At 41.5% G+C, this 27,560-nt stretch overlaps 1 protein-coding gene across 8 annotated transcripts in view; it reads right to left on the bottom strand.

Moving 5' to 3' along the window:
- HDX (highly divergent homeobox) overlaps window positions 1-27,560 on the bottom strand; it is a 51,009-nt gene that overhangs the window by 13,720 nt on the left and 9,729 nt on the right. For 4 of the 8 annotated variants that reach the window (XM_067004877.1, XM_067004880.1, XM_013192209.3 and 1 more), the window contains exons 3-7: window positions 26,928-26,993; window positions 23,836-24,960; window positions 18,212-18,265; window positions 7,356-7,502; window positions 2,937-3,144 (exon numbers count right to left, since the gene is read on the bottom strand). In XM_067004877.1, coding sequence (XP_066860978.1) covers window positions 2,937-3,144; window positions 7,356-7,502; window positions 18,212-18,265; window positions 23,836-24,960; window positions 26,928-26,993 — 1,600 coding nt within the window. The remainder of the gene's footprint in view (window positions 1-2,936; window positions 3,145-7,355; window positions 7,503-18,211; window positions 18,266-23,835; window positions 24,961-26,927; window positions 26,994-27,560) is intronic. The other 4 variants (XM_067004878.1, XM_067004879.1, XM_067004881.1 and 1 more) reach the window with 3 other exon arrangements.

The following is a 27,560-nucleotide window of genomic DNA, read 5'->3' as shown; positions in this document are numbered from 1 at the left end:
CAGTATCTACTCAAAAAAATACTGTATATCTCATTAAACAAGACATCGTAACATAAGTTTTTCAGGCTAGTCATGACAATCTCTGGTTGAAAAGACAGAAAAAGTATCAGTTACTCTCTTGCAACCTTCCAAACTGTTCTTAGTTTTAGGTTCACATTGGAATATTCAAAGTTGATGAAGTGTTTCACATCAGAGGTGCCCAGAACTTTTAAAAAAATAAATTAATACATGAAAATTCCAGCATGCCCTGTAATTACAGGGTACATGTCAGAATCCCACCCCCTTCTCGCAGGCGCTGACTACTTCTGTACAGAAAACCGATCATGCAGATTATTTCATTCTTGTACGACAAACTGTTAAGCCCTAATAAATGTAGGCTTGTCTCTTATATGTAAAAGTAAAGTACGCACTTGAAGACAGCAAATCTTAACCTTCAGTCCCAGCCACAAGCTGAGATGATTCTATCAGCCCTGACTATGGCCAAGAGGAAAAGTGAGAGAAGCACATTTGTTCCTACGATTAAGTACATTTCTCAGATTTACTTTAGTTCCTCCCCATTTAATGTGCAGTCTGGAAGAAAGTGGTTCAAAGAAACAGCAAACAGGGAAATAAACCAAAACACAGAAGTCAGGGTGCTCTGCGAAGAACCTTCAATGCCACCATTCACAGGAAGGCTACTCAGGGGAAATGCACCGCAGAGCTCTCGTCATAGGGCCACTGGCCCAGCTAGCAGGGAGCAGAGGAGAGGCGGCGTGGAGGGCGCCTACAGTGCAACCAGAAGTTGTTTCAGCTAAATTTCATCTGCCACTGCCATAGCTTCAGAGCAAAACTTCTGCTAGAAACAAAAGCAAGTGGTGGCAAACGGGAGAAGTGTGAAGCAGGAGCCACCCACAGCCACACGGCCACCCTCGCAGGACGAAGATCACCGAAGAGGCGCTCGCAGGGACTGCAGCAGCCCGAGCACCAGCGGCTCCGTCACCCTGCCTCACCCCTTACTCCGTCTGGCTATTGAATCCAGCTCCCCGCAGCACTTCAAAGTCTTTAAAAATTCATCCTCAGCTAATACAAACCGGCAGAGCTGTAATGGCCTCCGCAGAGCTGTGTTCATTTACACAAACTATGGATTCAATTAACGTACCTTTAAAAAAGGCAAGGCGTTATGAGAATCTTAGCGCTTAATTTTGCCTCAGAGTACAGCCTTTTTTTTTTTTTGTTCTTCTTCTCTTTTAATATTTACACACTACTCTTTAAAAGCCAGTGCCACCAACACTTCTGCTCTAATTAGGCAACTAAAAATATCCTTTCTTTGAGAGTTGGGGGGGTTGTTTGTTTGTTTTGTTGTTTAATTAGGACCAAAAGTTATATTACGATCAATCACGCATCTGTGGCTGAATAGCATACAAGATTATTGCTGTAAGTATTTTCCAGGAAGTTCAAAACAAACTGAACTGCAGTAGTAAAAGCTACTGTTTTCAGCTGCAGGAGCAAACAAACAGTTCTTGTGGTAGAATGAAAGAGGGATTTCTGGATGCTGTGGAAATCCTATAGGTTTCTTACACTTCCTTATGTCTTGTAGCCATCTATTTATTCATAGCCTTACAGCTCTGCCCTGTTTTAAGAAAGTCTTTCAATAAATACGGTGTTATTTTTCACTTTAAGCTGCAAAAAGCTCAGATTCTTCCCCCATTACCGTTTTCTTCCAAACAGATCTGACTACATCAGCTCCTTCTACACCTCAGGCAAATCAAGGACTCTGATTCTGCATCTCACTTGGCTTTCAATCATTTGACCCATTTCTTTATCATATTATTCTCTTTACAGTGCAATATGACAAAGCTATCACAAATTCATTCCCAGCAGTTCTCCATTTTCTAGTTCTTCCCTTTAAATTGTTCAGACAAAATGACAAAATCAAGTCTGGCGTATTAAGCTGAAATAGCATGCGCTCGATCAGACTTTCTTTCAGTTTACAGAGCAAAGGCTTTATTGATCTCTTCTAATCAGAAGCACTGGGAGCAATTAGTTGAGCTTGTGAAGCTAGTGAAACGTGCAGAGCAGCAGTTCCTCGGCCCTAGGCCCAGAGCACAAGTGTACAAGAGGGGAAGGGAGAGATTTATTCAACGTGGTCACGCGGTTCTGAGGTGGAGTAAAAAGGGAATTAAGTTCAAGACACTTATCAGCCGAGATCACGGAATTTACCATGAACAAACACGCACCCTGTGTGTGCGGTTCTAAGGCTTCCTAACAGTCCCCTGCTACTGACTTTGATCTTTTCTGCAGATTCGTGTTTGCTTGTCAGAGACTGTACACACGCCTCAGACAGCTTAATGACACCTTCTGCCACGCTCTGACATAGTCTGAAGCTCTTTCAGTTCAAGCCCAAGTTTGAGCCAATATATTTTCTGAGCATATCGCATCCGCACGAGTTTATTATGGAAACTGTAATTACATAGTTCTGGTCACCTCCGAGCTAGCAGGTTCACACCCATCAGTGCTTGTTAAGGCAAGAACTGCTGATGTGGCTCACGCTAACACGAACGGATATTCGAGCTGGCAGAGCAGAACTGGCAAGTTAGCAGAGAGCATTCTTCCTAAAACCCAGCTCCTGAAGGAAGTGAGACCTATACTTCTGTACTGTGTTCATCTCTCAGTTGCTCCAGCAAATTGCGAACTTGGTGATTAACTTCTGATGAATCTGGCAGAAACATAGGTCTTATGAAAAAAGGTTTCTGCAAGCTTTGAGATAAAAATATCAACAAAACTCATACAGAAGTGAAAGAAGAGACTAAACAATACCTTCAGCACAGCCAAGGTACATAACTTGCAACTGTTAGACACTTTCAGACATTTTTGACTGTGTACAACAGAGAATCCAAAGCATGCACACTGCATAAAATTAAAAATATATGCACAGTAGGAACTGCATTGTCAAATACCTTGTGAGCTTCCTTCAGATAAGCAGATTGATACTTCATCATTCCTATCATTATCATCCCCCACTTCAGTAGCAGTTTCCTCTCCTGGATTAAGTGCTGATTTAGAAACAAATTCAGATTGATCAGAGAAATCAGCAGGACCTCCTCTAGGGGGTGGGACCTCAATCCCCATTAAACGGTATTTCCGTCTTCGATTCCCAATCCACGTCTTGCAAGAGAAATAAACATGAATGATATCAGAAACTATAACAAAAGCAACAGGCCCACAACCAAGTGAAATTAGCACATCTGCACTCTAAGAACAAGAGCATAGCCAGCAATCCAGGGGAGGTGATTATTCCCCAGTATTTGACCTTCATGAGGCTGCTTCCTGGAGTACTGCGTTCAGTTTTAGTCCTCCAGGACAAGGGAAAAGGGAAAGTTGTGCAGAGCAAGAGGAAGAGAGGCAACAGCTGCAGGTCACACAAGGCAAATTCTGATTGGAATTAAGAAAAAAGAAAAAGTTTTACAGTGAGGGTAGTTCAGCACCACAACACTTTGCCCACAGTTTTGGAATCGCCAACTTTGCATGTACTCAACACCTTACTGGACAAAGTCCTGAAAAACCTGACCTCACTCTGAAGGCAGTCGTGCTCTGAATAAAGAGTAGGATTAGGTGACCTTGTAAGGTCCACCCCTACCTGCGTTACTGTATGAATTTAACATACGATCTTTGATTCAGGCTCTCCCACTCCACAACTTCCAGCGGGACTAAAGCATCCAGTGACCCAAATGGCCCATCTATTCTAGGATTTCCTACAGCATACAATAAAATTGTCCAAGGTGGTAGCTCTACATCACTCCACTTCGATGAAGGAACACACTTTGGCAGAAGTAAGCCCAAAGCAATATTATCTTTCACTCCTCTTTAACTGGAAGATGAGTCTTTGAGAAAATTTGCTTGCAGTAAGGTATAACAGTAGTGGGAGATGAAACAGGGCCAGGACCAGGGAGCTTGGAAACCCCCATTCATGACCAGATAGGTATGGATGCTCTAAGTTCATTTTACACCAATAAATCTGACTTGCTTTCTCTGATAAATTCTAAAGAGAAAAAATTATGCTAAAATTATTAAAGACTCAAAATAGAGTTTAACGTGATGAAGGAAGAGTTGCCTGTACCTCTACCGTTTAACTCTCCTCCTTTTGTTGCATTACTCAGGCTTCTGATATCTCATCCAATTTCAGCTCTACTTATCAGCTCCTGTTCCCTGACACTTTACTCCGAAGTCAATTCTTCACTGGCATCCAAAAGTCCTCTCACAGCCAGGAAACAACTTCTTTGCTTATTTTAACTTCTAGTCTTCTTGACCTGGCTCTCCTCCCCTTCCACAGTGTCTATGAGATGGCAGGAGCAGTGCTGACAGCACCACGGGCACCTTCCACACCGTCCCAGGGCCTGGCCACCCGCTGCCCCAGGACTGCCACCAGGGGGATTTGGCCATGTAAGCTCCGGCTGCGCAGAGCCTGCTCCATTACTGCACAGCATGGTCGTTGGTAGGTTTTGAGGAATACTTAGGGCTGGAACTTCTGGGTTACAAAAAACCAAACACACCTCTAGAAAGCACGCACAACTGCTATTTTTGAATAATTAAAAATTAAGCTGAAATCTCTTTAGCTAGAAAATGACATGCTTAGCCCTGGTTTTGGTAAATCATTTTTGCTTTCCCAACTCTAAATTTCCTCAATGATGAATGCAAAAAAAGCACACAAAAAGCTAATTCTCATTATATCCCTAAAATATTACCTCCTTAAAAACTTCAAACATCTGTAAAATACATGTAATCAGACTCACTAAGCCTACCTAGAGCAGCCCATCATGAACTCAGCAGCAGTTTCCCCTGCTTCATCTGAACAGATGAGCAGCAAAAGCTGGGGAAGAAAGGGCAGCGTCCCGGCAGAAGAAGCCAGCAAATGCCCTGTGCAACTGTAAGCGAACAAATCCAGCGGAACTCTGCATGGTGGCAAAGTTTACCTTTCCAGTAGTACTCATATGTTCATAGTACTGGCAATCTTTAAAGTAAGCTCAGGGTCATAAGGATCAATCATCTGTACTTCTGGAAAAGCAAAGTTTATCTGGACAAAAATAATGAATTTCCATTGAAAACGCTATTGAAAGGGAAAAGTGGAGAAGTGTATTTAATTGATTTGAAGCAAGATACAATATATATATATAACTATTTTATATAGTTATGTAAATATAAAATGTGTAATATAAATTTATATGAATGTATAAACAATATGTTTCTAATACATACCTTATATATATATACTTGTTTTGTGTATATATATGTTTCTGTATTTATTACTATTTTACTTTTATTTTGTTACGTCAGACATGGAGAAACAGCTGCTAGTTGTACACTACCTACCTAGAATTTACGGTACAGGGAAATACGCCCAAAGGCAACAAGGCCTGCACCTTTACTGAAAGTGGGGAGCTTTTTTCCAGAAGAGTCTCTTAGTGCAACTCTTCTTGGCTGAGCATGGAGTACAGAGCACAGACTTTATGGCTCTCTCAGGCCTCAGAATACATCACCGCTGCGTCCTGACTACGAGAAAGCAAGCACACTGCACTCTAATCTCCAGACATTCGTGCTCCCTCCTGAAGAAAACCCAGGCTGGCACATAAGGAAAGAGGCATAAATACGTTGTGCCTACACAGAGCCCAAGACAAATTTAGGAGAGATTCCACAGCACGTTACGGAAATTTCCTATCCACATCTGGGACGCACAGTGTGTCTTAGAGGACCAACAACAGGAAGCACTGAAGATCACACATGCCCTGTACCATAAATTCAGCCCTTAGAAACAAACAAACAAAAAAAGCGCAGCATGATGCAGGACCAACCTAAATCTCACGCTAACTTCTCATGTCTACTATAGAGAGGAACCGCAGGCAGAGGTAGGTCAGATACTGGTAACAACAATCAGCTACTATGAGGAAAGGAAATCTTTTTCTTTGTTTATTCATTCATCCATACACACCAGAGTGTTTTATGGTGTTATCTGAGCCTGGTACATCTGCCCTGAAGACAGAAGCATTGAAAGATGTGCACAAAACTTCGTACTGCCATCCTCTGTGTGCCAGTAAGGATGTTCTTAAGGAAACAAAGTAATGGAGGCTAAGCAGGGGCGTCAATCCTCCTGTCCTATGAGTAAGGTACTATAGAGCTGGGAGTCCATTTTGAGACGTTTTCAGTGGAAACAGGTTCGCCTTTCAAAAAACAAACCGAAGAGCTCGAAAAATATGGAGAAGCTTTGTTCTCTAAAGATAAAAAAATAATACTTCTAAACCTCCAAAAAATGAAATTTAATTTTTTCTTAATTCAGATTCGCTTAGGAAAACAAGCAAGTAAATAACCAGATCAGTGTTCAATACTGAAACCAACTCTGGTACCAGTTTGATATATCAATCCAACAGAGATGGCCACAAGAGAAGAGTTTCAAATAAGGGCTCCTCCCTCATCTTTTGCTTTGGTAGGTGATTAGGAGTAGCATTTGACCTTTTATGTATGAAAGCTTTATGTTCTATTAAATAAAATTACCATGCGTTTTCCTTATATTCCTCCTATATTTCTGAGTAGTTTGATAGTTGTCATCCTGTCTTTCTCAAATAATGGCTCCTATCTCCTCTTCTGCTTTGAAGTCAAAATTTTAAGGGAGAGGTGGAAAAAGACGACAAAGGCTGAAAGGAGTAGTCACAATCGTCATGCCCATTATGATGGGAAGGGAAGACTAATGACATTTTTGTACCAACTGCAAAGACAGTCAGACTGTTTTCTGAAGAATGGAAGCACTGAGTGAATAAGACAGTCACAGATTCAGAGCGGTGATGTCTGGTAATTGTGAATACAGTGGCAACAACTGACGCTTTAACAAACTTCCCACCTCTGGAGCAGATGATGTGGAGTGATTCTTAGGAAGCAGGTCATCTACGCTAAACCTGTAAATCCTAAAACAACCCTTTGTTCTTTTATGTACGTTTATTTTTCCCTACGAGCATTAACGGAAAAATATTTTCCCTGTATTTTTAGAGAGGCTTCTTTGAATCTTAATCACAATATAAATGATAATGCTTTTAATTCTTCTAGGATATCCCCAAAAACATCTATCGCATTTACTCAAAATCTCACTTGAATCTAAAGAGAATGTCAAATGGTTCATAGTGCTACTCCCACTGCTGATCGATAAGACTCTTACCTGAGGGCTTTTTTCTATATATAGACTGCAGAAAGAACAAGAGAGCACTTCCCAACATGGTCATTCATTATGTAATACATGAAATCTATTTCAAGCTTCCTCATGAAATTTTTAAAAGCTTTCATCTGTCCTATTTTTGCTTCTGCAACAAGATAGGGGAAGACTCCAGATTTCTTACCCGCACTATTTCACAGTCAACATTTAATTCCGCAGCAACAGCTTCAATTTTCTCTCTGCAGACTGAGCCCAGGCTGGTCATGCCATTATCCCAGTATTTCTTTAGGGTAGCTAAGTCTCGGTCACTAAATTGTGTGCGGTCCTGTAACTGTAAGATAAACAAAACAAAAAAAACACTGTTAGATTTAAAAGAAGTCCTTACACTGTTCATTTAATTTCCAGAGGTCTTGCATACAGTAACACGTCACACTGTCTCCATGGCTCTTCTCTTTTTACTCTCCCTGAAGATTTTTTTTAAGTGCTGTTTCCCATCCAGGCTAGTAGAGAGTTCCCTGGGATTTGCCTGAAAGACAGTGCCAGTGCTAAAGCAAGTCCAAAGCACTTTAGCTTTGTTTCAAACTCCACCTGATTTTTTAATTTGTTTTATCTCACTCTATAAGGCCTTACTGAAAATAACTGTTTCCCCTTGTGCTGTTTACTCTCTCCACCCAATTTATGCAAATTATTCCTTAAGGCTTTTCAAGTTTCTCACCCTCCCCCCCTAAAGTTCTTTTATCTTACTGCAAACTACAATACATGCATAATTCAAAGGATTCTGGGTTCCTAAAGGGAATACTTTAATGTTTATTTGGTAAGCTTCAGAGTTTAAATTGGTTCTACTGTTTATTTGCAAGTTCCCCAGCTCTTTGTGTATATTTATCAAAATACGTGATAGTAGATTGCTGATAATAGGCAGTAAAACTGAGAAACGAAGCTAGACCTCCTACTACTTCTTCCTACCACTTTCACGGGCATACAGTAACATTCCGTTAATAGGACTTAAAAGCTTTTTCAATAGTTTTTAGCATAGAATTGTAACTAATATTTCCAGTTTCTTTATTACAACCCATGTTTGTAATCTTTCCTGCTATTAGGCAGGAAATGCAACCACAAAGTGCATCATTAGTTGCCACGTGCTACATCTGTCATTATTTCAACAGCTGATTTTGTAAGAAATGATTGTGATTTCATGTCTGAAATCTAGGTTTGCTCATTTAAAAGCTGTTAAGAGTTAGAATGAAGTAACCTTAAAGTGCAGTAAAAAGAAATTTTGCAGAACTAGAATAATTTGGATCATGTACAGTTATCAATTTCAATCTTTGTTAGTCCTCAGAATACGGTAATCATTACAATATTCTTCTTTCAAAAATTGCATTGTACTTCTCAACACATGAGAAGCACCTGAGTCTCCTTAATACACTGGTATGGAACAGGGGTGGCGGAACCTTGGCTGCACTTTCACACGTTCATGTAAAGAAGTGTAGGAGCCGTCTCCATCCCTTGCACCCAGCAGCTGACACGTTAGGCAGGGGTGCTCAGGCCGGGAGCTCCTCCTACCTACAAGCCACCTTTAAAGAAGGAAAGCAGGGTTACTTCCCGAATCACTCTGACAATCTCTCTTTCTATGGCTGTTGGCAAAACAGACTGCAAATTCTGAAAACGGCTGGGAGAGTTCTCCTTTGTTCTGCACGGAGCAGTCGGGGAGAGGCAGCCGAGTGCTGAAAAAAGGGAAGGCAGGAAGCAATGTCACAGCAATGCTAAACCTACAAGGAGAAACAAGTCACTCTGGCCTCCCCAGCTCTCCTGAACAGGCAGGTAGCTCAGGGCAACTCCACCTTCTAAAGCACATTGAGTGTTTTTTCAAAAATGAACAGCGTTTGTTGCTGCTGCTGGAGAGGTCATTGACAACACTGCTGCTACGCTCAAACAGCGTCGTATGAGCTTTACTATACTTAATATGCAAAGAGAACTTAGAATTTTTGTTTTACCTCGTTCTCAGAAATACTCCCTAGTGTTTAAGATGACAATGCGTTTGTGCTGCTCTTGCAGTGACTGTCACATCAGGTACTTCACCTTTCCTCTCGGTGTGATGGACTCATGCAGCAGCACACGAATCACGCTGATACTGATCATAGGTCACCGAAGGAAATGGAGAACAAGCTTTTTCGGTCAACTGATATGAAAGGACAGACACAAAGCAAAACCAAAAGCCTACGACGCATACTACGTGAGAGAGTCCAGACAGCAGAAACAAAACTGAGGAAAAAAACAAGTTCAAGTAAGCAGAAGATGGTATTCTTCAAAAATAAATAAATAAACAAAATTTGTAGCAGGGAACAGTTAAAAGCTATAATGAGGAGTCAGTTCGCTCTCAGGGCTGAGGACAGCAGCCTTACTGTGATGCAGGACTCAGCCTACCCCAGCAAACTCAGTGTACTCTCCAATTCCGATCTCTCCTCCCACTTTAACTTTTCAACTCTTGAGTCCATATCCGATTTGTGCCATTTTTCCCCACCAAGCTCAGCGCTGAACAACCTGCTACAGGCAGCCAAGCGGGTAGGAATCGAGGCTCCTCTGAACAGCTCCAAGTGCTGCCTTCAGAGAGGTTCCTTCTGACAGCCGAAGCAACGACTTCATACAGCTAGGCGGGCTGCAGCAACGAAAAGCAGCATCCATCACCGGACTTGAAATGTTACCAGTGCCCCAACAGGAAGACTCTTGATGTTTGGGGGCTCAGACTCACCGGCAAGTCAGCGAGAAGGCGGCAGGTTGCTGCACATTGAACAGAGCCCAGTAGCTGCCTGCCTGCACTGCTGCTCCCAGCACACGTGCGCCGCGTTACGCTGCTTCAGAGGGAGTAAAGGAGGAGCGTCCTCACGCTGCTCTCCCGTGCTGCTGGGATCAGCCCCGACCCCTAGGCACGCCAGATGTAAATAACACTTCGGCTTGTCCACAGTTTAGGTCCAGACTAACTCCTCTGCGTGACCGTGCCATACATCTTTTCATGAATTTCTTAGAGGAACTACATTCAGCTACACGATTATGCCCTTGACAAAGATGGCACTGGGACTCCTGCACTCTGTGCTGCTCAAACGTTACACAATGCTCTCAAAACAATCAAGGTATTTTGTAAGAAAACAAAGGGGAGAATCCCTGCATCAGACATATAACGGCACTTCCATCAGTTTAGTTAATATTGATAACCTCTGCAAGCTTCGTATCATCAGGGGAACTGAGGAAACAAAGACCCACAGTCCTACAAATCCTGTAACAGTGGTGGTTATGCATCGGTTACCACAGGGTATGAAAAATATCAAAAGATACTACTGAAAAGCTTCATATTTAGGGTAATACTTTTTGTAGTTCAAGACACGTCAGGAATTCAGCTCCTATTTTTACTTCGTTATAACAAACATTACGAACACAATTCTCATTTCCTCTCTTCAGATCCCCTACTTGCCGATTTGAGGCTCGGCTTTATCCCTGGGAGCGTTAACTGTCTGCAGAACACTTTACATTTCTCACTTCTGTTGTCCATGTTTTGGAAAGCCGAGAGAAGCTCCTTCCAGCAGAGAACAGACCATCAACTCCCAACGAAAAGCAATCCTTGTGAGCAAATTGAATCAGCAGTTCTGCCAAGCTGAGGGTTAAACCCTGCTTATCCCCTGACCTCTCAAGTGTAATGACAACATTCTTAGAAGAGATGACCCAGTTTATTACGGGCACTCCTGGCCCTTGGCCAAGCCCCTCGTAATACCCACTGTGCACGCAGGATTTGTGGTGCAAATCTAGTGGCTGTAATTGGTAGGAATAATTACATTTCAGCGGAATGTCCTTATCCTGTCTGTCATTAAAGCCTGCTTTTAGATCAGTTTTTATGCGTCAGTTGAAAGCGTTTCAGGCCACACGTGCAAAAGCTACCCAGAAGCTTCAGATTATGAGGCATATTCTAAACTGAAAGAATTGGAGCTTTAAAATAGATGCAATGACTATTGCATTTATGCTGCAGCTGAGTTACATACGCTGTTACAGACAAAAAGATGTATTAAAATCCCACTGGAATTATATTAACGAAACCAACAGCTCAGTTGTGATGCTCTGTGATGAAGTATTCTAAGGTCACAGCTATTTCTAGCAAACAAACTTCTCGTGACAAATTTTAGTTGCTACCACTCAGAAGCTCTGTCATGGAGAAACAGCAAGAGAACTCACAGCAGGATTCTTTTTTTTTTTTTTTTTTTTTTCACGCTTTCAAGGTTCTTCTCTGGCAGCCAAATCACACAATATCTATCAAATTCTTTACCTAAGCTAATCTAAATAGATCTGCTTTTGAGCCAATCTAACACTAGCTTCATTTGATGCCCATTCTTACACTGGAATAAATGAGTCTGTACTTGCTCCTCCACACTTCTCACACTTTCAAAGATCTCCATCACTCTCCTCCACCCCCTCCTGGTCACCTATTTTCAGGTCTGAAGAGATGCGGCCCATGTGGCTGTTCACGGCATGGCTATTCCATGCCTTTGATCACTGTCACTTTGATCACTGGTTTGATCACTCTATTATATTTTGGGAAGAACGGGATGATCAGAACCGCAAACAGCCTACAAGGTGTGACCAAATCCTAGATTTTCTGTACTTCTGACATTATTTTGCTTTGTTCCCCGTTCCTGATGATGTCAGCATTCAGCTCTTTGAACTCTGACACTTCTAATTGTCTAGTTGATTTTTTTCCCAGAGAATTATCAATTCATTTGTAAAGATCGTAAGTAGGAAGTTATTTCTGAGTTAACCATTCTGTACATATTCCTGCTTTCTCATCTGTACCAGTTAATATTATTCTTACTCTTCAGTTTATTATTTCTTAATTTCATTACCCAATAAACATGCCAAGTTTCTTACTCCCTAGCAAACGTCACAATTACTTCTCCAAAGATTAATACAGTGCATCCCTTTATAGAAAGGATAAGCCAGTCTTCAGTCAAACACGACTCAAGCATTTAGAACTTGTTTTACTGTTACGTCACTCTGTAATTTTGATGGTCTGTATTTTCCCTTAACGCTATAAGCATATTTAACCTTATTAATGCTACACCAAATTACACGTTCCTTCTACTTGAGGTTTTAAGCTTGGATCTCAAAACTGCCTCCCACTTTGGTGACAGTCCCGTGACTAATCCTGCTGTGCTGGATAGCCACTGATGTGCATACACAGCGCAGCTGCCCACGCACGAACAGTGCAGCCCAAAGCACCCCTGAAGAGCCATGTGTGCCGCAGACAGGTACACTACGTGCACTTCCACCCTGTAAGACCATACATGTTTCTCCCTTGAGAACAAAAAAAATAGAAGGCAGCTAGTGGCCATAAATACCAGAACAATCCTGGTTGGTTTCTGGACACAGCCCTTCCCCAGGACGCAACAGTTCCTTTCTCAACATGTGGGCAGACAGCTACTCATCACAAGACGCTTCCAATCTTCTTGGGATGCGGAAACATACCTGAAGGCCCCTAGCAAAACAGCTAGCACAGCGTTGTTACTGCCAGCTTCATTCGGAGCATAACACCTGGAGAAGACTGCGAGCTGCACAGCCTTCAGACAAAAACGTGTTTGAAACAGACAACAAGCAAAAGCAGCATCCAAAGGCACCCTTAAACTATTACAGCTAACGTAGCACTAGCACACAAACTTACACTTCCAGAAATGAGACTTTTTGCATCTTTTTCCACTATGTTGGTAAGCTTTCAGTTTGCTCCGAGTGAGGCAGGACTGATAAATATTTTAATACTGGCATGCAGTTTTAAAATAAAAAGGTACGACTGAAGTGCACTTTGACTACAAGTAGTTTTAATCCCTGTGGGTGCTCATTTTACTTTAAAAGCTGCTTGAAGACATATTTTCTCCAGTGCACGTTGGCTTACTCTAGCAGTAGGAGTTTTCATGAGACTTTCAGAGCAGAGCCCAACGAGGTCCTTTCTTCAGCAGGTGTAGCGATGTACCGACCCCACTTAGTGTCCTCCACACGTAGCAGCTGTCGGCGCCCTGCGCCCAGACGTGCCAACACAACTGGTGGCAGGTCTCACAGCGACCTGGAGTTAGATCTGGTCCTCTACTCGATTCAAAGTGCGTTTACTGTGTTCCTTCTGTGACAGGCACAACTCTGAGGGGAGCGTTGTAATGCCGCTATCTCCAGAATTTTGTTGAAATAGTCTGTATTAAACCAGCAATTTAAAATCAAAATGCAAATGTTCAGGACAGGAGCCCTGGGGGACTCCCGCATTTTGAGGGAAAATACCTGCACGCCAGTCTGAGAGGTCAGAGAACGCCAGCTGAAGCTGCAGGCAGACGCAGCTAACCAACCTTCAGAGGCCCCACCAATCTGAGAAGCACACTATGCAAGGCATCAAAGCCGTTGCTACAGTGCAACATTATTCCAGGTGGAAGGGAAATACAAAAATCAGCTCCCTTTTGAGCCTTTTGTACTGAAGGCGATGTCCCCTTGAAACCTTGCATGAGCTAGCCCTGACATTAACATGAAAGGCGATAAATTTCACTGAAAATCCCAGCCAAAATACGTATGTGCTGCACACTCTATGATTTACTATGTCTGCTTCTGAAGGATGACGGGCTGAAATAATTCTAAAACCTTAATCTGTTGTCTTAATATCAAGTCTGGAACACAAAGTCACTAATACCACTAGAACTATTTCTAAATAGAAATTGGGGAAAAAAAAACAACTCCCTCCCACACACACACACAAAAAAGAAAAAAATCCACAGCCCTTGGCTGTCCTCCAGAAACAAAACTCCACAGCTAAGCCAGACACAGCTTACCTAGAGTCAGCACCTGTGAAAAATGGTTTCTGTTGTCAGCACACTAAGTTACAACATGCCTTCCACATTTGATATATTATTAACACTAACCATTCTGTTAAGACATCAGACGACACGACTTAAGAACAGTTAATACACTTAAGACTGAAATGTAAAGAGAAGAAAAAGATAAAAGATATTTTCCCCTTTTTTATTTAGCCAGTTATCTTCATTGCTATCTTTGAATCCTCGTCCTTCCACCACACTGGGGGAAAAAAAGAATAAATCAGTGTATTCATAAAGGGCAATGCACTGCATGCACCGTAACAGTATATGGAACTCCACATTTTCCAAGGACATTCTCATGAATAACTGAGTGATATTTCTAGACTAATATTCATTAACTGTCAGGATTACATCATCTTAGAGCATAGCTGAGCAGACTAGCAAGTTTCTGCAGACTTGCACTGATAGCTCTTATTTGCCTCTTGAAGCAGTTGAAGGACAGGGCAAGGAAAACAAAATATCAAAGCAGAAGATTAAAAAAAAAAAATCAGATCATCTAAAAGACAATCTTCTCCGTTTTAGATAAAATACAGATCAGCCTTTTCACTGTTTGAATGGCAGTAATTGCCATAATCGCAGCCTACAACTCTATCCATTCTAATTCTGTTCCCTCATGCTCTCTCTTCAGAAGAATTTCACGTTTGAAAACAAAGTTTCCTAGGAAGTAGGAGCTTGTTCTCCCTTTTTAGTTTTCCTACACTCATGTCTATACATCAGCTTTGGAGTGCCAACTCCTAAACTTTCCTCCTCAAGAAGAACAATTATGCATTCAAATTGGAAAAAGGCAATCCACAAATCTGGAAACAGATGCTGTTGAATTGGATTATATTAATCAATAAATTGCAAAAGCTGTTGGTTAAAAAAGACACAGGAGAGAAGGTGTAAGGAAAAAGAAATCCCTAATAATGATCCTTAACAAACAGGCATTCCCAAATCCTCAAAGGTTTATACTTATCCCAGAAATTCCTTCTGTAGCTTGTGTCAGATGTCTAGCGTGACCACCACGCCTCAACAACCTATCCAGTGCTGGGAAGAAGAGGACAGTATCACACTGCTCTACGGGACAAGAATGTCACTTACCAAAAAGCTTTTCCAGACAGCTTGCCCTGGGTATGTTACTCATCAAAGTATTTAACAGCACAAAGGGTAATGGCCCCAAACACAGCCCCCCAGTTTAACACACCACCCAAGCCTCCCATCTTCCCTGCGAAAAACCTACCTGCTCTCTAACCCTACCTGCCCATTACCATTTTCCTGGTCTCCTATAAAAAAAAAAATACTCTCACTACCAGCCCACCATGAAGCACAAAGCATCCAGTTCCTCGATCACCAGATATTAAGAAACTCACAACCCTGTCTGGCTCACCTTCTACATAGATTCACCTAACAAGTCAGACATCCAAATGTAAGTCAGATGAGGGTAAACACTGCCCTAAGAAGTAACTTATCTGGAGTGCCTGACAGAAAGGTAGGATCCTTTCTGCCCTACGCAGCAAAGGAGATACACCATTTGCGATTCGCTCTGTGCTGTGAAGACGGCTGCCCTGAAATTCTATCTGTTGCCTTCTCAGTCATAACAACCTCCCTGCAGCAGCCACAGGAATTGCTTACATCTGCATTTTCCAGTTGGGTGCATCCCCATATGTCAACGCAACCTTGGTAGAGCAAAAAGAGAAAGAAATTGAACAAAACTAACCGCCCCCCATAAGTTGCATACTAACTTTCTAAACAATCTAAGTCGGGTGTTGCAGTCTGGCTGGCAGAGGAACAGGAGAAGTAATGAGAAAAAGAAATGATTTCATTTACATAGGGACTTCAGAGCAAAATGGCTTGGAAGAAATAGTTTACACTGTTAAACAGGTGATTAAAGTTATGGTTTAGGGAGAAAAGCGATGCTAATGCAGCTGTTGATGTTAATGGAAAAGTCTTCCCTTAAGTGTTCCAAATATCTAAAGTTCAAGCTAGGGAAGTGTCAAATTGTAATGCTTACCTCAAAATAAGAGTGGGAGTACGGCATACTGTGTGGAAAGGCAGCTATAATTAAAATGCCAGAAGAAAGTGGAACCACCAGCCCTTCCCCAGGAGACATTACCCCTGGAGAGACTTCACTTGTAAACAGAGAGCGGCCTGGCACGGTAACTTCCCTTACTACAGAAGGAATTAGTCAGCAAATCTGTAGTTCATCAGGAGGTAAAATGCCCCGATTCTCTGCAAAAAGATATGCCAGCTGCAGCACAGAGGTGCTCCTGTGCCTTCCCAAGCAGCCGAGAATTCCACCCCCACATGTACTTTCTCTCACCCTTCCCCACCATACACACACTGAACATACGCAGGCCTAAGTGGCCAGCCGATTGCCAACGTCCATAAAATGCTTCGTGACACATTAGTTGGTACACACAGAGAAGTAGAAACCGATAGGAAAAATGTAATATGCTCAATCATTATTCAGTACTGAAAACCATCTGAATTTAATTCAGCCTGAGGTGAATACAGAATGTCACAAAGTCTGAAGGAGCAAAGAACAGATTACTCTGTTTAGAAACATGAACTTCTGAATTATCAGTTTAAATGCTGTTAAAAGTTCAGGATGTCCTGCCTAAGCATTATCCACTGATAATAAAAAAAAATGGAGAGACAACAAGGGATTCGGTGCTATTCTTAACAGCCCTGCAGGGCTCTGGATTCAGGACAGAATCCGCCACAGACGGCCACAGCCAGCACCAGGAACTCTGCCGTCACCCACCAGGTCCCTGCTCCCAGCCCCAAGCTCCTGCTGCCTACTTGGAGCTGGCTCCGGCACTCACCTGATCCCAAGTACATTCGGCTCACTAAAAGCAGGGGAAATACAAACTCAGCAGAAGAAAAATAGATCTGACAGGTCAGATGTTCGGCCTGGAGTACCTTGCAATTAGGTACCAGCACCAGTGCCATGGCTGAGTGTGGGTGGGGGGGAAACTTCCCCTTTCGGCAGTGAAGTGCTGTGAAATCAGCTCAGCCAACTAGTGAAGCTGTACCTTGGGACACTGACCAGCCTTATGTTATAAATGAGAGCAGGAAGGTGCCTTCCAGAAAAAGGCTACGTTTACAAAAGCTTACTCAAGAAAGCTTGCACTTGGAAGGGACAAAACAGATGGAACGACCAACAGGATTGCTGTCACCTTCACCTCAATGAACAATTTTGTACAGGATTTGTATAAAAGGAAGAGCATCTTCCTCTGGAAAGTGCTCTTCTAAAGTACTCTCTAATAAACAGAAATAAAAATGATACTGTCAAAGTCTGAAGAAACTAGAAATGGGCCACTGCTGGAACCTAGCAAAAGTCTGAGAGGAAACAATTAACGTCAACAGCCACGGGTACCCAGCAGGGAAGAGAAGGCAAGGCGAGGTTCTTCCATTACCTAGACATCATTACCAAAGCAATACACATGACACAGCTCAGTGGTTTGTAGTTCGGTTATCATGACAGTCATCTCCCTGACTATTGCTTCTGATATAGTTGGACTAACACATAAATGCCTCTTGAGAGCCTGGTTTGTACCACCCAAGCTGCAGGTTTTGGGCCCGTTTTCACCGTAGGCAAGCAGATTCTACATGCTCTTCAAAGAGAAGTTCACAGGCTACTCTTGAACCAAAATGCAGAACAGTAACCAAGCGGAAGAGTTGGATACAGATATTTTCCTTACAAAAGCTGATTCATACCTTGTATCATGCTTGGAGTAATTTGTGAATTGAAGACACCAACCTGGCTGATTCTGCCTAATGTAAAATGACACATGGATAAAATGAGTTTTGAGAAAGTTACTACAGATAGCAGGGACTAATTCTGTGAATGCACAGAGTAACAGAAAAGAGAGTTACTCGCTGGGGCATTTCATTCTCTCTCAAATAGAAACCATTCCATTTCAGCTAATAGCACAATTCATATACCTGGGCATCACATTACTTGACTTGCTTTTAAAGATAAACATCAGCTTCATGATAACTGAAGCATTGTAGCTGTAGATTATGCTTTGACTAACACAAACATTAAGGGAAAAAAAAAAAACCACACCCAAAAAAGCACACAACCTAAACCAAACTGAAATTATAAAAAATGCATTTGCATGAAATTTTATTCCTCTACTTAATACATTATATACTTGAATGGAAATATACTTACTGCTCTTTTTCTGGAACAACCTGTAATCCAAGGCACAGTAAGGTTTCCTGAAATCTGTAGAGGGGAAGGGGAAAAGAACAGAAAACAATAGCAGTTTAGGTTGCTACTATAACAACAGTGAGCAGCTTTCAAAGACTTCAATATTGTGCATTTGGTTCTGATAGCAGTGTATTTATAACAGTTTAAGATGTAAAAGCAAAACACACCTGCCTTACAAACTGAGTCTTACAAGTAAGACTAACAAATAACTGGTTCTTCGGGTGAGGGTGACAACACAACCGCAACTCAGACCCTTCTGTACTTTTGCTATCTCAAAACTTGTATTTTAAAAATTTAAGTTTTCATCTTCTATCTGTCACAAAGCTCGTAAGATTAAGCAAACCGGAGTTAGGCAAAGGCCTAATGTTTGACAGAAGTGCTGTAATGTATTTTTCAGCTACATCGGTTAAATTTTCAGAAGAAAAATACTAGGACATTAGTAACTGAAGTATTTAACATCAAATGTTAAGAATTTGTAGACTATCAGAAAAAAGAGGGACATTAGGCTGGAGAAGGATGGGTAATGGGTGTGAAGGTGAAGGTTAGGTTCCTTGATTCCTATTGCTCCCCCACCATTCCCAGAGCCAGGCTTATCAAAAATAACCTTGTATTATCTTCCCTGGACATGGGCAATGTTTCATCGCCTAGAATATTTGAGGCTTATTTAGGATTTCATGTTCAGCTTCTGCTGCAGACAAGCAATGCTTCAGACTAAACATAGCTCAAGAGATTAATCAATCTCAAGTTGTTACACACACTATGCATGAGGAAGAAAAACCTACTTGCTTCTGCTGACTATATCAAGCTATGCTAATAGTTGTTGTATTTGGGAAGGGCTCTAATAATGCATCTTCCAGCATGAGTATAACTGAATATAGAATACCTGGTACAGTTTGTCCATTGTACAAGCAGATAAGATACTTTTACTCTTCAAGCTTTTAGCTGAAAGTGCTTGAGGGTTACCTCATGTCACACACTTTCCCATTATAGCACAAGGAGGGCTGAGAGGGAGGGCTACAAATGAACACCGTCACCTCCTAAGAGCAAGTCTGCACCAGCTTTCTTGACTAAAATACCAATTTCTTACTTGCACACATTTTAGAAACCAAGTAGAAACAAGTTATGTCTATTACAATTTCCTACCCCACCCAACAGCTTCGCACAACAGAAAAGCAGTGCGAGTATCCACACAATTTGCTCTCCTGAGTCTTCCTGTCTATGTTTTATTTTTTTCCTGCTAAATTAACCACGAGGTTAAACTGAATTACTTCAGCAACGGATCAGACCCAACGCTGGTTTATATTCTTATTCCTCAGAAGACCAACAAATTTAAAGAGGGGCTATGGAAAAAAAATGCTGTTTTCTGTAAATAGAAGGATTGGTCTGGCAGAGCATTAACAGTTGACTGGAACACAAACGTACACCAGTTCTGACAGACATGATGCCAAATACAATAAAGTTTAACTATCTGAAAGACTATATATGTGAAAATATTCTAAATTGGCTCTGTGAAAAGGCCGAAGGTTTTTTCTCCTTTGGTGGTCTTCCTGCAGCAGCGAGAGTCCAGATGCCCGCAGCTGTAACCCCTAGTCCTGCTCCAATGGGAACAGCGACGGTGAGTTGCAAAAATGGCAACCTAAAGCAGCTGTTAAGGAAAATATATTGCGTCTCAGAGGAAACAGAGACTAAGGGGAAACTCTTGCAGATGCTCCAGAAAGCCCCAAAGTACTGCAACACTAGCGTGTTACCAGTTCTGTATCTTCAAGCGATTAGGCAACACAGGTCCCCGCATAACCTCCTCCCAATGCACCGGGATGTCACTGTCCCAGGTTCAGTGCCCTGGGACAATTGCAGAGCCCCAGCCACCACCTGGCTGCAGTTTCCTGGGGCTACGGGAGGCCCCGTGCCGTGCTTTAGCAGCCTGCTCACTGCCGCTCTCCTCCCCAGCAGGCCCACGGGTTCGCTCTGCTCGTGCTGCTGGAAGCAGTTCGTCCCAGAAATAAAGGGCAGACACCAACTGTGACAAATGCAGCTCTGCTTCTGTTACAGGAACGAGTGTCAGGAAACACTTTGCCCAAGACTCTGCAGAGAAAACCATGTTGTTTGCCCCGCAAAACGCCGTGCTGCCCCAAATTAACAAGGAAGTCGTCGTCGCGTCTTCAAAAAATCTCTAAGGGAGTAAACAAACCACTCTGACACATTTAATAACACAGAAGAGAGTTTTGAGTTCTCGTTCCTTAAATAAAGCAAACTTACAGCTCATTCATATAAAGCAGTATCCTTAAAGTGGATCTCAGTAATAAATAAACACAACTTATATACATCCTCCTCTGCTGCACTGGCTGCAGTGTTTAGGATTTTCCCTAAAAGAAGATAGGACTAAATTAGATTAACCGTGCTTCAGTATGTAGAACAAAGTAATTAAAAAACCGCACATACTTTCCACAGGATTTTTGCCCCTTAGGGTTGCAGGGGGAGGAAACCAAGAGTAAATCTGCGTTCAGCCTTGAGGAGCAGTAAGAATAGCCTCCCTCGTTCGGGGAGCTGAAAGCCAGCCTAACAAAAGTACGTAGCTTGAACAATTTGTTTAGCAAAACCGCTCAGGCATTAAAATTGATCATTTTATTAAATTTATTCTTAGGTTACACTAACATGAATTTGATTAATTGAACCAGTAAGGAAGCTATAACTAATTGCTAATTAGATGCCCCACCAATGTACAACAGTAATCACTTCATCAAAACACCAATCACGCGTTCCTGCCTTTAAAGAAGCATCTGCTTGGCTGCTTAACTACTCTAACAAGCCTGCAAACTCGGGTTTAATCTATTTTTAAATTTAGGAAAATGTCCCTAAGTTTAAGGATCTTCATTCCTAGGCTGATAAATTGGCTAAACATGGGCAGTAACAGTAACAGGAACTGACTACGCACAAAAGAAGTGTGATCTTGTATACGTCTACAAGAAGTTAGACAGCACCTGGAAAAAAAAAAGCTCTCGAGAAGAAAAAAAAAATAATGAATTAATACAGTCATAAAATACATGTCTCTGGAAGTTTAATATATAGAGGTTATTACGGTGTAAGTAAAGGGAGTGTCTACAAGAGATACCAGTCATACTAGACCTGGGATTTTTTCTCTGGCTTCCCTGAAATTCTGGGAAGCAAATGAGTACTTAATACACTCTGCCCAACCTGAGCTGAGTACCACAGACAACCAAACCACAGCAAAGGAGTGCATTGGGTACGGGAGCTGTTCGTTCCCCTCTTTCCCTTCTACTTCAGCTGAGAAAGGTCTGCTAAATTCACAGAATCACGGAATCACAGCCAATTCAGCCAACAGAAAAGGCATTCCTCTGAATTCCAGCTTTCAGCCCCAAACTGGAACTACCCTTCAGTCCACATCTAGAGGAAATAATGCCTCAGGGGAGCTGTGTCCCACCGCACAGCCAGGGGGCAAAAACACAGCAGGAAAGGAAAGGGGAAGCAGTGGGCTTCTTAACTGAACCTCAGTATTTCATCGGAGCAAGCCTTCCTACAGTCCTAAATGGCCAGAAAGGGGCTAAGAGGAGGGCTGACAACTCATAATTTTAAGAGACGCACTTGGGGAAGGAGGGAGTGAAAGGTGCGCAGACCTGATGATTTCGATGAAACGTGTTAGACTGGGAAAGGCAAAGGATGCCACAAGAAACAGAATTTCCCCCAGCCCAAGCTGCATTCCCAAAATCCATAGAACAGGGTTTGTTAAAGACAGGCATGGAAGTCAAACGGAGTAAAGAACTCCTTACTTACCAAACAGGTGCATCTTTATAACGGGGAAAAACAACAAAGAAACAACGACAACAAAGTAAGTTACAGAGATGTCCTTGTTCTGATCCACACCATACCACCTGGATAAAATGTCACCTGCCATGAACCATTCCATCCATAGAGACTCAGTCCCTACACCCCCAAAATATCTCAAATCTGAGTTATTTCAAATTTCTAAAAGAATTAATAATAATTAAAAAAAAAAAACAGTAATACAGCTCACTGATGCTTTTTCAAAAGTGAAATAAAGTACCACGAGCATACAGCTGGAGGTACCAATACTGTATTTCACTATGTGAAACTTAAGAAAAGTTTCCTGAACTGTATTGTATGTGCTTTTGCAGCTTTACCAACCCTTTATAGAACAGATGCACACATTTACAGCTTTTCTTCTCCCATGAAACTGAAATTTCAAAAGTAAACATCATTTAATGAATTTTGTAATTCAAGAACAGTAATAGCAAACACTGACAGACCATCTGAGAGCGGATGGGAAAAACAGCTCATCCGAATTATTTGACTTAAAAAAGGCCATAAATAAGAATTGCAGATGTCCCATCTACTATACAGAATCTAGTCCAGAGATTACATGTTCCTCAGACCTCAGGTTTGCCAAGAAAAGCAGTAATCCTGATGATTTCTGGTGAAAAGTAGTACGCACTTGGACTCAAAAACTTTCTTTCAAATCCTCACGAGATAGGAACATGTCAGGAAGAAGAGGGAAAAAAAGACAGAAAAACCACCACAAAGTATTGCTCCCTACACTAGTGAACAATGTACAAGAAATGATGGTATGTTTTTATATGGTTCATTTTGGGGATAAATTTGAAAATGTAACAGACAAAAGCACAGAAGTAACACAGGTAATATAACATCCTGTCAGCTGTAAGACTTATCTCAGTGTCTATAGATTATGGCATGCCAGACTGCACAAAAATCCATTAAAAAATCAATTTGGATGTTTCCTGCACTATTATCTCTCCCTTGTTTATAAAAAAAATAAAAAAGGTAAGTGTATCTGTGTTACAGCTTCTTCTGAAGATCTCGTAGTTCTTCAATTATCTGCATTTAATTTTCCCCTCTCAATATCCTTGAATGGGCTCTGTTGTAGGACGAGGAAATAACAGGACTGAATGTAAAACTGATATTTGAATTAGATGCTGTGGGAGAGGAAGAATATTTGCTTGCTTAGTGTCTTCCATTATCTTATCTAGCTTGAGAGAGATCTAATAACTAACAAAAAAACGGTCCAAGGTATTGGCAACTGCATAGTGGGTAAAGGCAGTGCTGATGGAAGAGCTAATCAAAGCTGACATTAATAAGGGCAAGCAACTGCACAGCACACAAATGGCAGTATGATCCCATGTTGTGCCCTCTGCCACATGCAAAGGATGCCTGCAGAGGAACAACCAAGGGAATAGCTGTGACATGCACTGGTAAGCCAGGTCAGGACAACACAGACTAGCGTGCATCAGCAGTCATAGGTATGATCCTCTTGTAAACAAACTTTACCTATTAAAACCATAAAGCCCCTACTGATGCTCATTATATGGCTGCCCAGTACAGCCACGGGCTCAGCTACACAGCTAAGCGCAACCATACTTTAGTCCTCCCTTCACTTCTGTTTAAGAAGGAATCATCGCTGCTGAAAGATGTAAATCGAGCACAGCTTGCAGAAATATGAACCTACCCCTTACCAGCTACCAGCTTTCAAAGAACACAGTACTTATCTATGACCTGGTCTTCAAGGTTTGAAGATGAATATATTGACAGATTACCTGGTAATTATTTTGGTTTTGTGACAGCCTCAGTTGACTTGAAGATGTAAAATGAGGAGAAAAAGTACTTCTTGATGGATTAGCACTGCTATATAATGTACTGGATGTTGTATGCAACGAGGTCCGTGCAGGCAAGTGGTAGTCTCTGTTATGATACAGAACATTGTCAGGCACGTCCCTGGCATTCACCATCTGAGAACTACAGCTCATGTTTCTTCCTGGCCCCGACAAGGCCGCGCTTTGGTTCTCTACTCGAACAGAACTGCTACTTTCACAGTATCTTGAATAGCTTTGTATTTGTGCTCCCATGGATGCCAGTTCTTCTTCTCTAGCATACTCGTCATCCACATCTCCAGTTTCCATCGCAATGGACAGACAGCTGCCTTCCCCCGAGCAGTGCTTCTGTGCCGTGCTTCCTCCCACAAGTCTTTGAGGTTGATCTGTAACCGCCAGAGAAAACACTTCACGGATTTCCAGGTTTTGCGTGCTACAAGAAGGGTCCCTAGTATTAGCCCTTTGTCCGGGGGGCACATGCGATGCAAGAGCTGCATGTTCCGGTTTTTGTAACCTTTGACATCCCACGGGTTCAGCTTTACAAGGTCTGTGGCATATCATCGGTTTCTGAGGTAACACCAACTCTGCGGCCTGCACTGACGAGCCACCATAGCTTTTTTTAGTGTGGCTATATATGGAGTTCGCAGAATTCAGTACGCTTGTTTGTCTAGATAAAATAATAGTCTTTTCCCCTACTAATAGGGAAGCATTTTTACAGTGCGGTACTTGTCGTCCTATAGGGATGTGCTGCTGCTGAAAGTCTGTGTCATTTTTTCCCGAGAGTCTTGGAATAGAGGTTTTGTGTATTTCTGCCATTGAAGCATTTGTCTGCTTGGTGGATCCTTGCCTACTGGATGAACTAGCAGGACTGTATATACCAGTAACTATTACATCGTTATTAGAAGAGGTCCAAGAAGACTGCTGACTTTGGGATCGAGCAATATTTACCACATTTCTAACTGCTGCTTCTGGAGGTACTGAGGGAGTAGTAGGGGCAGTCCCTGGGGGAGTGCCTCCAGATTCTACAGCACTCTTGCTGCTCATCTTCCTTCTTTTATTGCCAACCCACGTCTGCAAACAACAAACAACAACGACAACAAACACAAAACAAAGCATTAAATAAGCAGAAAAAAATAGGCATTTTTTTAATCTTTAAGCAGATCTGATGAAATGTTAAGTGTTCAAGTTGAGACCTAAGTTTGCAAGCGTGTAAGTCATTTGCTGATTATGCAGAGTTTGAACAATGCAGGGTGGAAATCCATGTCTTTCATGCTTGGGATTCAAATGGTAATACACATGAGAATCCTAGTCTCAATTCCAAATCCCTAGTTTCTCAAAAACCCTAATAGACTGTATCATGCCTCCTATCCCAAAGTTATCCTTAAGATTTATTTCATTGGCACCCCTGTGATGAGTTCCCCGAAATTTTAGTTTTTATATTTAGCACTGTGGGATACCAAACCATCGTTGAAACATATGGATAAACTTCTAAAAAATGTAAGATTCCTCAAACAAATACCTTGACAGACTCAACTTTCAACACTGCCTTGAACAGAAACTGCTAATTCTTGATTTTAGATGAGAGGAAGAAAACAAGAACAGGAACATTTCTTTCTGCTAGAAAATTATAAAACAATTTTGTGAAGTATTTAAACCTATAGACTACTTCCTCTTCTGCCAGCTACACGAGTCAAGATCTGATGTCACAAACTGCTCTTGAGAGACAAGATTAGGACTACCAGGGTTGGATTCCAACAGAAGTTTCCTATTACGGACATTTCTGAAAGTGACAATGACAATATATGGATTTGTGTAAAAGACGGTATTCCTTTTTCCAGGCAGGTATTTTTTTCCCCCTCCTATGCGGGTTATACACATGACAAAATATACTGCTGTTTTTTTAAATAGACAGGAAAGCCTGTCCTGCAAGTAATAAATTAAGATATAGCTAAAAGAACTTAAGGGGAAATATTAGCTTCACTGTTTCAAGATAAAGAGAATTAATTTGGTGGAAGCATCATCTCTAGCGCGGGAAGTGTAAGCACTGCCTAACTGCTCCTGGGAACTTACAGGATCCGTGAGGCAAGACTTGCTAAATTCTGTCACCACACGACGTTTGTACTGAATGTGACAGCATACGGGAACAAGACACAAGCACCAAAGAACTAAAAATAAGCTTTTGCATCAGCTTATGTTGGTTACTGAAAAGAATCAGACATGCATATATAAATATGGTGAAACAGCTTTCTGTACCACTATGGATATCATCTGCTGCACACCTAAAACCAAACCAACACAAGATCTCAACACTGAGCAAGCCAAACCAGTTGATTTAATCAATAAACCACCTCACCCCACAAGAACCAACTGCACCAAGTACCTGTCTTGGATTTCCATCTCATCGCATGAAAGAAGGCAAGCTTTCTTCACATACTGACACCTACTAAAGAAGTAAATAGATTTTCTAACGCAAAATATGCACTCCTGTCACACAGAAATATCTCGAAGTCTCCAATCCGTTCTACTCATTTTCAGTGTCAAATTTTACAGAATGCCTAATCTGAGGCACGATTCATTGTATGCAAAAAACCCCTCGGTTACTAGTGATAGAATTTAGCTTCACAAAACCAAGTTTAAATACACAAAATTACAGCCACAGGTCTCAAGTTATTGTCTTTTGTTGCATAAAACAAATTTAAATGATCAAATTTGTTTTTCATTATTTCTTCTCAGTCAGTAAACTTTCAAGATAGAAATTATAACTAGAGACACTGCAAATTTTGGGCCAGGAAGAAAGATCTCCCACCCCTAACTTCTCCAACTGTATTAAACTAAAACCTGAAGTTTATGTCATAACTTTCCTAAAAAGGAATCAACGAAATAAAGAAATGCAAATAACTTACTAGTACTACTATTCACTTGGGATTGAAGCTAAGTTTCATAAGACATCCCAAGTCAGATTTGCCACTGCTCAGAGTCCCATTCTACTGATTCTGTCCCCAGGTTCTTGCTCGCACCATATAACCTAAAGCACCCACCTGAATGATCTGTGGGTGTAACTCCCCAAAAGGGTATAACACATGCTCCTCAGCATTCGGTGATAACTACGAAAAATCGTCAGAGAACTTCAACAAGACATACTGCTTATACTTACTGCAAACACAAAAAGCAACCAAGAGCAGAAGTATGCTAATATTAATCAACAAAAACATGCTATTCAAACCCTATATAGCTGAAATGCATCTCTATCAAATTTGAAGAGGGTTAGGTGATTTTCCCAGAACTAACTTTTCCACGTTTCCTAATTTTAAAAGGGAGAGGCATAGTTTATGTACTGTGGTAAAAAAAATTTATAGATATTTACACCAAATCATAAATAGGACTCTTCAATCCATCTAAAGATTAGAAAGACTGGATGTAGTTCTATGGGATAAGATTATAGAAATCCCATTTTGGGAAATTATTTATCCGTAGAGTTATGACATTTCAATTATAACACACATTTAGGTAATTCTCGTTCCTATTACAGTCTTATCTACAAGTGTCAGCTGCAACCTATGCATCACTTCGTTAGACACTGTACAAACTACTAATCCCTGCCCAACAGTTCTACAAAAAAAGAGAGGGGTGGGAATTCAGAGGCAGAAAGGAGAGGTATGACAAAGAGAAAG

Source organism: Anser cygnoides, chromosome 13, assembly GCF_040182565.1.
Source record: "Anser cygnoides isolate HZ-2024a breed goose chromosome 13, Taihu_goose_T2T_genome, whole genome shotgun sequence".
Classification (NCBI taxonomy): Eukaryota; Metazoa; Chordata; class Aves; order Anseriformes; family Anatidae; genus Anser; species Anser cygnoides.
This window is presented reverse-complemented; position numbering and strand designations above follow the sequence as displayed.